Below are 10,316 nucleotides of genomic sequence, written 5' to 3'. Positions count from 1 at the left end.
TTATTAATTCAAATCCAGAAATTGCAGAAGCTCCAACACATTAGTTTCACATGTAGGTTGCTATGCTTTTACCCTTCTGTCCAGTTCTTCCCAAACAAACTCAATGACGTTCAAGTCTGGAAATAAAACTGCCCATTCTATGATTTGAAGCCTACCATCTTGTTCTTTTCTTCTAAGGTAGATCTGACACAGCCTGGAGGTATAGTTTGGGCCATTGTCTTGCTGTAGGATGAATCCCTGACCAACTAGACATATACCAAAGGGAATTGTATGGTGCTGCAAAAGGCTGTGGTAGTAATTTTGGTCATCAACTCTGGATCTAGTAAAAGAGGCCCAGACCACCATCTTTCCTCCTCCATGTGTGACAGTTGGTGCCAAACACCGAGAACCCATCCTTGTGCCAACTAAATCCTGCGTGATGAACTGAAGGTCACTGGTACATAAGGTCTTCTTCCAGGCTTCAGTAGTCCACTAGCTTTCTTTTTCTAATTTTGCCATTTTAGCAATGACTTTGTTATTGCCACCCAACCTGCCAAAACTTCACTTTACAGCTGAAACTGAGACTTGCCTTCTTCACCCACTGTTAAGTTGAGCTTGAAGCTGTTGTCCTGTCAGCCGCCTATCACGCAAGCTGTTTACTCTCAGAAACTTGTTTTCTGACTCTGTTGTGGCTTTGGGTCGGCCAGACCACTTCCTGTCAGAGTTTCCTTCAGTTTTCAAGTGCCTATAGATGGTTTTATAAAAGACAGGTCTACACTTAGGGTTTTAACTGAGCTTTAAGTGAGCTTTATAATGAGCTGTTTGTCTTCCTTTTGTAAACCTTAATCTCACCATTATAGGATAAATACACTACTTCCTGCAGTACAATACTGTCTAAACATTGCCGAAAAGGGTTAGTAAGAGGTTAACAGAAGTAAACAGTAAATGTTGGGACACTTGTAATATTGTTAGCATCAATTTTCAAAGCCTAATTTACTTCTATTGCTCCAGAACAACTCTGGCCTGGACCTTTTGGTAAACTGGCCTTTCTCAAACTTCTGACACTTTACAGCTTATCTTAGTAATATTTCAGGTTATTTACTGGACTAAAATCTGAAAAAAAAAAATGGTGTTTTCTACAAGTTGTTACTTGTAGTGTAGATTTTACAGAAATATGTTGGACTCCTGTTGAACATGAAAAACCCTGGGGTATTTCTTGCAGTTGGCATAGTGTGTGAACAAAAAGCCTAAAAATTTGAATACTGGATGTCCAAATGAACTTAAAATCTGTATTTTTTCTAGATGTTATCTGTATCCTTAACAGGGAAAATCGAAAAAATATATATAATTAATATCAAATTTATATATATAACATTCACATATTTTTCAGCATCCATTTTCATCAAGGAATAACTCCATGAGAACACATTAGGACCAAATTTGATTTATAGAATTCAAAGAAACGACAAGCATATGGCTGATCTACAGTGTATTGTGTATAGTGAAATCGTTTTTCATAATATAGGATCATAAATGATCACTTTTGCAAACATTATCAAGTGTGTTATGATCATATTATTATGTGATCCTTTTTAGGCACAAATCTACACACTTGGGCGGGTTACCGCAACCACTGGCAGCATTTATTAATTTATTCAATAATTTCAGAAGGTATTTTTAAAGGACCACAATTTTAATAAATATTAACATAAACAATATTTGTTGTCAAAACTAGGTCTTTCAAAGTGTCTAATATTCCCACTATACCCACTGCCGCATCCCCAGAACTTAAACAATTCAATTAAATTTAATTCATTTTTATTTGTATAGCGTTTTTAACAATGAACATTGTCTCAAAGCAGCTTGACACAGATAATGTGGTGATAAAAAATTTATATGTTCTTTATAAGTGTAAGTTTGTCATTGATGAACGAGCCGGTGGCGACTGTGGTGAAGGAAAAACTCCCTGAGATGGCATAAGGAAGAAACCTTGAGAGTAACCAGACTCAAGAGGGAACCCATCCTCATCTGGGTTGCACCGAATGTACATTTATTGCAGATATACGAACTAGCATTAGCAAAAACCATCAGTGTATCACTGTTCAGCAGAGATAGGACATAATGAAATGTAAATACTCAAGTAGATTTTTCTGGTATCAGTACTTTTCTTCGCTATGTGTTTTTAAAACTTTTTCCATTCACTCATTTTTTTTACACAAACTTTCTACATCTTTTATTTAGTTTGAATGTATTTGGTGGCATTTTATCTTCTCACTGCGCCGTTTTCACACCTGTTTCTTGTCATTGTGTGGCTTTTTCAACCACTTGTGTATCATTTCCTGGCGATCGCACACCACAGACGTAGACTAGCCTAAGAAGCTAACAATGAGCAGGCAGGAGGCAACAAGAAGTCTAAGGTTAACGTGGATGAGACAGAGGAAGTCAGTGATGTAAACATGACTGAGAACAAACACATTCCTGATCATCATCATCTTTTCTCTGCTTGTGTTATATATGGTGGATGTTCAGCGTGAATACATTCATTAGAGAACAACATTTGGAATTCTTATGTATTAATATATTAATATGATGTGAGGTCCAATAAAAAAGAAAATGGCTACTTTTTACCTCAGAATGTCAGAAGTAAAAACGTGTGGAAAAAGTGTAGTGAGTACGTCAACTTTATCAACTGTATCTGTATGTCTACTTGAGTGAATGACAGATCGACACTATAAAAACAGGCGAGTCGTTTTTCTTTGTAACAAAAGAAACAAGACGTATTTGTTTCTGCTTTATTTTTTTACTTTAGCTTAGCGGTGTTGCTAATAATCATCAAAATAGCTATTCACCCAAAATAGGTGAATTGTTTTGTGTGTGTTATGATTTTTGCTCACTGAAAGATAATCTTTAGTGATTTTCAGACTGAGAGTGAACACGAGTGAACAAATTTGATAAAGTATGAATGGGTTCTTTGAATGCAGTCATGGTTTAAAGCAGTCTCCAAACTGTCTCCAACTTTTTTGCCCCATGGACTGGTTTAAGGTCAGACAATATTTTTCACGGACCGGCCTTTAAGGTGTGGTGGATAAATAAAACAAAATAAAATGATACAACCATAAAAACTGGTATTTTCTAAATATAATAATAAACGTGAATCCACTGTGTTGTTGTTTGTTCATTTTGCTAGCTTGGGGGTTTCAATTTAGTGGTAATGTATTATGTGTTAGAGGCCGGAAATCTTGAGGAAGGTAGAGGATGGAGGTAAGACATGTAAACGAGGCATCATGACATGCATCAAGAGTGAGTCATAGACAGATGTGGCGGAGAGAATCTGATAATTTTCCAAAATAAAACAGAATCAGGTAATAAAGAAAACGGAAATAATGTAAGTTATGTATTCTTTCTGTGCGGCCCGGTACCAATTGACCCACGGACCGGTGCCGACACATGAGAGATTGTCAGGTTCTGCAGGAAATTACTGTATAACATGATATTAAATTATTGGTCCGAAGAAAATGATTTATTAGTTGCTGGAAATAATTTGCCATTGTTGAGTGCCTGTGTCTGTTATGTAGTGAAGGAAATACTGGAAATACTGGATGGAAATGAAATTGGGAATCCTCTGATTCAGTGACAGTGATGGACAACTATATGAAAAGGAAAAGTGAAAACTATGAACTACACCCTGGACAAAATTCAGACCCAGACGAAGGTCCTAGCATGAGCAGTGGGCTAAAAGAAAGCAAAACCGGGTTACCCTAGAGCCAAAGCGGAAGTTAGCTTTCACATGGATTTACAGCGAAAAGCTCTTGAACAGTACCATGGTCCCAATCAAGGACAGATCTTTGGCCAGTTCCTGGTTGACTGCTTAGTCATTTAGGCAAGCAGAGCAATATCACCATTGCTCCCATTTTATATAGCACATCTACTGTATGTGAGTTGAGCTTTTTAAGTATGAAGCCATTAAAAGGTGAGGAGGTTGAAGTTCAGTGGTTGAGATGTTGCTCAGAAGGTCATGAGTACAAATCCCAGCAACACCTTAACCCTTAACTGCTCAGTTTGAATGAGATTGTAAGTTGTTCTGGATGAGAGTCTGCCAAATGATGTAAATGTAAATAAATAACAAAAATTATATTAATAGAAATAGAGACTAAGAGCTGTTAAGCAACAGCATGGTGTGTGTGTGTGTGTGTGTGTGTGTGTGTGTGTGTGTGTGTGTGTGTGTGTGTGTGTGTGTGTGTGTGTGTGAGTTTCTTTAATTCCTGTCAGGATATCAGCTTTATGTTCATCTAAGCAGGCCCAGATTCCTAATGTAAATTAGATGGAATTTCAATGGTATTGGACTCTGGATTGGAAAGTCATGAGTTAAAATCCAAGTGCCACCAAGCTGCTATTGCTGGGCCCTCGAGAAAGGCCCTTAACCAGTAAAAAAAATCAGTTATAAGTTGCTCTGGATATCCACCAAATGCCATAAATGTAATTGTGCTGTGCTCAATTGTGTTTAAACAGTTGACCAGTAGATGGCGCTCGAACCACAAGCGCCCCGGAGAACCTTCGCAGAAGAAACAGAGTGACTCGCATGGAGGTTTCGTTTTTGTTCTGGCGGTTTGTTTTGGTTCGTGTTTTCTTTTTTAATTAGGTCATAATTATTATTATTTTTAGGTGTTCACTATTATGGAGAACGGTGATTGCACTGGCCAGGAGTCCACAGAGCCCATCAGCCTTCATGATTTCTCCGAGAAGCTGCTGGAACAGATGGTGCATTTCCATGTGATGAAGCTCACCGGGGGTTTCTTTCTTTGGGTCGGCACCAGTCCCGTCCTCTCAAACCTGGCAGTGTCCATGAACAGCAGATTTGTGAGTGGTCTGGGAAACGAGAGTATTTTCTTAATAGTTTTAGTATGAATCAAATTGTCTTTGGAGATCTTTCATGACTTTATTCTTATGTCCTCCACCACCACATTCTAGGACTCCATGCCTTTGTCTACCCTGGTACTGGGAGATTCATCAGACACGACCCCAACTTCCATAGCTCAGAGGCTAAGTAAGATCTCACACCACTATTACACCTGCCTTATATCATGGTTATATCAAATGTTTATTATATAAAAATATATTTAAAAAAAGATGTGGTTATAGTTTATTCTAAATACATGAACAATATGGAAAGTATTCAGTTTTGCACACTTGCACATCAGGGATATGATGTGTAGGAAACATCTCTGTAGGAGCTTCCTACTGTAAGTATGTATTGTAAGATCCTGCTGTGCGAACAACTATAACTTGATCTGTACCAGTGTTTAGGTAGCATTGAAGTAACATCTATATCATGAATGCCAGAACCCAAGCTTTCCAAGAAGAACATTCCCCAGAGCATTACACTTCCCCCACCAGCCTGCACCTTTTGTTACACTTGCACAGTGAAACAAGGGATTTTCTATGATCAGAATCATGTGTAGGAGCTTCATATAGCTTGATGAACATCTGAACTCTGCTACTAAGGTGAGCTGTGCGACATGACAGTTCTACTGTATCATCAAGGTCTTTCCCAGACAAAGATTTCAAGGCAGAAGAGCATTTTGGAGTAGCAATGTTGAGGACCGTAGACGCAATGGAATAACCAAACTTGATGCAGCAAATGGAAAAACAATGCTTACTTCCCTCTGCATTAGACCTCGTCCTGCAGTGCCATCAGCAAAGAACTGGTGGAAACCACTGGGACTTAGGTTCACCCATTTAATGTCTGGAGAACTCGGTCCAGAAGCATTGCGACCAAAGAGCCACATGGAGACAAGGCACATGAACATAGGAATTGGGGTACAGAAAAATGGCAGCCGGGCTCTCTGGGCTTATGAGTCGAAATATTCGGCGGTAGAAATATGCAAGTTGTATACAGAAGGGCTGGAGATCAGTAAGAATGCATTATAATGCAGATCCGAGGCTGCATTTTTGCAAATGGAGCTGGAGATTTGGTCAGGATCAATGGTGTTCTCTGTGCTGATATCATGCAATACCTTCAGAGAGGCATCTTATTGGCCCCAAATTAATTCTCTAGCAATACAACAACCCTAAACATACAAGCAATGTCATTAAGAACCATCTTCAGCATAGAGAAATCAAGGAAGTAATAGTGTTAATAAATCTGGCTTATTTATCCAGTTTTGAGATCTGGGGAATATGGAGGTCAAGCCAAGCTTGTTTGTGGAACCACTCCTGAGCAGTGTTTTGCAGTGTGTTAGGAAGTATTATCCTGGTGAGAAAAAAAAAACACTTGCATTAGGGAATAATGTTAAAATGAAGGAGTACAACTTGGTCTGGTCAGTGTTCCCCAGAGCATTACATTGCCTCCACCAGCCTGCCTCATTTTTGTTTAGTACCTTACAATACTTTGTTTAGTATTTTTTGCCCCCCAAAAAAACCCACTGCCATTTACATAATGTAAAAGAAAATGTGATGGCATGTGACCTTCTTCTATTGCATCATGGTCCAGTTCTCTGATAACACTGTTGGTGCTTTGGGAGGACAGGAGTCAACATGGGAACTTGGACTGATCTGCATCAAACACTGCAAGCTGTGATGCTAACAGTTTAGAGCTAGCAGCATTTCCTGCTACAGTAGCACAATTTAGACCAGACAGACCAGCGTACACCAGTAAGCCTTGGGAGTATAGGATCCTGTTACTGGGTCTCATTTATTTGACCACTTTTTGGAGATCAGGTCAACAATCTACTGTTTTGGAGATGATCTGGCCCACAGTTTGGCCGTTGTAACCTCATCAAAGGCACTCAGGGTTGTACCCTTTGCACATTGTTCCTGCTTCCTCTTTTTTGCAAACTGACAATAGTTTACTGACAGGTGCAATTGAATTGAGATGAATTGTAATGCTATATATAAATAAATATAAATAAAACGCTAATATAGTATCTCACTATTATATAGTTCTTGCTCTAACTAAACCATATCCTGTGTTATAAATGATAGCGAGGGGAAAACCCCCTTAATAACCTAAAATGTAATGCCTTTAATTGTGGTGGGTTGTGATTTCCTTTACTATAAAAATACCAGAAAAATTCACCACTTTGCGAGCCATCCTTGAATTTGAGAAAAATATCTATAGCCATTAACGGAAATTTAGACAAGCCTTAGTCACATAATCAAAAGCATTTACTTTGCGTATGTACAAATATACATATACCGAAGCCGTCGCGATTCCCATCTCAACGCACAGCCGACGATACGATACATTAAAGATACATATGAAGCAGCTACCAATACGGTATGATACGAGTTACCACACAAACAGTGTGATTCAATTTCAATTTGATTCAACACAATGCGATTCAATGGAAAATATATGATGCTGTACAGTATAATACGGTCCTGATGGTTCGCTTAGATTTCTCTGGTTCAGACAGACGGCAAATCATCAATTTACACGCCTTTGACGTTCTTTTCCTGTTCTGTGTGCATGAAGTTACAGCTCTACCTCTGCCATGTTAATCCGTATCCTATGCGACTCTCGGGACACGTATAGCGTTGCGATACGTCGTACTTACGTAGCAGCAGCAGTGCTGAGAGAACGCGCTTGAGAAACGGTTTAGAGAGGAGAACTCAATATAATTGTATATATAAATATTGATTAAAAAAATGTATCATTATAAATATATAAACTTTTTTGTTTGTTTGTCCATCTTGCAGCAAAGAAGACCAAGAAGCAGGTGTTTGTAAGTTATAACCTCCCAGTGACCGACTCCAATCTAACCATCTTGGTGGAGAACCGAATTAAAAAGGAGATGAAGCTCCATCCTGACAAATTTTAACATCTTTCAATGCGACGCACTTATTTTTTTTTTCAACACGTTTTGTATATAATAAACGAATAAAGGTTAACAAAATACACACAATGTCTCTACTTGAATATCTTAAATAAAACCTTCAATTGAAATGTTTTTTTCACATTTCCCAGCAATGTTAGAAAGCTGCAGTCAGAGTGCAGGATGAGCCATGAAACAGCGCCCCTGGAGGAGAGGAGGGGTAAAGGTTGCTCCGGGGTCTTACAGTTTTTCTCAACTGCTTTTAGTCATTTCTCACAACAGAACTGCATTTCTCAAAACTACTCGTCCCACTGTCAGAACCTGTTGTCAGTTCTTCACATCATATCAGCAATGTCTTGTTGTTTTCATCAATTTGCAATTGCTTTTGGACAACATGCAAATGGTTCTGTACATCTGTCAGCTGCTTTTGACAATTCTTGTTGCTTTTGTCCTGCTGTGTAAAATAACTTGTCCTGGTTCTCAGCTGAAATGTCACAACCACCAAACCAATTAGTCTTTTTCCTAGGTTGGAAGTCTGTACTATCAAAATGAGTGAACATGTTCTCAGAATTGTATGTCTGTACAGATTTCTACAAATTGTGAGTACATGTTTGCTAAGAAATATGTCCAGAATTGACAAATTGCTCTCAGGTGAGTCTTCACATTCGTTAATAAAGAGAAACATGTGCAACTCTAGACTAACCGAAGATCAACCATTTCTGTGAAATAGCTCAGCGGTGCAACTCATGAAGACTGATTTAGCAGGGTCACATATATATATATATATATATATATATATATATATATATATATATATATATATACAGTGTTCCCCTTTCTGATAATGGAAGCTGAAGGAATAAGAAGAGGATTAAGACTGCGTGGTGGAAGAGTACAGAGACACAGAAGAGGAAGGGGTATAAGATGCCAAAGATACACAGCGATTCCAGATGAAATCAGGGCCACACTGGTGGATTACATTAATAATCATGGCCTTACAATGGAAGAGGCTGGTCGAAGGGTGCAGCCAAATGTTGGAAGAACAACTGTGTCATCAATAATTCAAACATTTTGTTGAGAGAACAGGTATGTACTGTAGAGTAAAGTAATACTGTAGACTTACTGTTACATATACTGTAACACACCTTAGGTTTTCCATGCATACAGTATTCTTAGTTATTTACTGTATGAATCAAAATCCTGTGATCCTTATACTTCTATAATTTACAATATATTTTTTCATGTAGGACTGCAAGACAACCTCGCAGGCGTGGCCCCATTTCACACCTCAGCAGGAGGAAGCAATTTGAAAGAAAGTGAAAGAGCTACGAGTCCAGTTTGTACAGGTATGTTGTATACCCACTATACTGTAAGAGTAACTTCTACACATTTGATATTGGTGGAACTTCATAGATCTTTACATTTGATGTAGCTGTAAACAATGAAGACAAATACAGTCATTTATGCACACTGTGTTTTTTCTGGTATATAGCGCCTAATGGAAATGGAATCAAGAGAACCACCTCACAACTTCATATACTTGGATGAGGCTGGCTTCAACCTGGCCAAAGGCAGAAGGCGTGGTAGAAATCTAATCGGCCAGAGAGCTACTGTTGATGTCCCAGGCCAACATGGAGGAAACATCACTATGTGTGCTGCTATTTCAGACCAAGGTGTGCTAGCTCATATTCCTATTATGGGACCGTACAACACACAGCATCTCCTTACATTCTTAGACAATCTCTATGAATGAGAGGTAAGAGAGAGATAAGATGAGAGGGACCTCAATCGAGATGATCTACCAAAGTATGTAGTAATTTGTGACAATGTCAGTTTCCATCACTCTGACAACATCAGGCAGTGGTTTGTCCACCACCTCAGGATGCTGATTGAATTCCTTCCACCCTACTCCCCGTTCCTGAACCCAATTGAAGAGTTTTTCTCGGCTTGGAGGTGGAAGGTTTATGATCATCAGCCACATACACGGATGACACTGCTGGCTGCCATGGATGCAGCATGTGAGGACATCTCAGCAGATGCATGCAGAGGCTGGATTAGGCACTTAAGAAGATTCTTTCCACCATGCATAGCAAGGGAAAATATATGCTGTGATGTGAATGAGAATCTGTGGCCCAACAGAGGTGGCCGACATGACGCATAGGAAAACTGCCATATAATTTCACCTTTACCTTCTGTACATGTATAGTTTTTCCCACTTTGTCTTTTTCAGGTTTTCATTTGTTGGTAAATAGCCTATGTGTAGTTTCCTTTGTTTTCTGTATGTAAGTACCACTATTAACAGTACAGTAAAAATGTGAATACAGTGTAATCTTTTGTTTCAATTCTTCCATATACTGTTACGTGGGTCGATGTTGATTGGTTGACTGAGGTTAGATAGAATCAATCAGAAAAATTATCTATTCATACCATGTAAATTACTGTAACACCTGGTTGATGCACAATGGTTTGCAAAAGTAACTTCTAAATTATGACACACACCCGTACGGTAATTTAGTAGTTTCT

At 38.7% G+C, this 10,316-nt stretch overlaps 1 protein-coding gene across 1 annotated transcript; it reads left to right on the top strand.

The window, feature by feature from the left end:
• The first annotated feature begins 4,482 nt into the window (after window positions 1–4,482).
• On the top strand, window positions 4,483–7,883 carry psmg4 (proteasome (prosome, macropain) assembly chaperone 4). Its single transcript, XM_083535193.1, has 4 exons — window positions 4,483–4,564; window positions 4,642–4,836; window positions 4,948–5,023; window positions 7,678–7,883. The coding sequence occupies exons 1-4, from the start codon at window positions 4,559–4,561 to the stop codon at window positions 7,797–7,799; spliced, it is 399 nt and encodes a 132-aa protein (XP_083391319.1). The 5' UTR covers window positions 4,483–4,558; the 3' UTR covers window positions 7,800–7,883.
• The last annotated feature ends 2,433 nt before the right edge of the window (window positions 7,884–10,316 follow it).

Source organism: Silurus aristotelis (genome assembly GCF_946808225.1).
Source record: "Silurus aristotelis genome assembly, chromosome: 29".
Lineage (NCBI taxonomy): Eukaryota > Metazoa > Chordata > Actinopteri > Siluriformes > Siluridae > Silurus > Silurus aristotelis.
This window is presented reverse-complemented; position numbering and strand designations above follow the sequence as displayed.

Bases quoted from the DNA above. Each gene is read 5' to 3' on its own strand.
- psmg4 (XM_083535193.1), top strand. The intron at 4,837-4,947 runs GTGAGTGGTCTG...ACCACATTCTAG, and splicing joins TGTCCATGAACAGCAGATTT to GACTCCATGCCTTTGTCTAC. The intron at 5,024-7,677 runs GTAAGATCTCAC...TCCATCTTGCAG, and splicing joins TTCCATAGCTCAGAGGCTAA to CAAAGAAGACCAAGAAGCAG.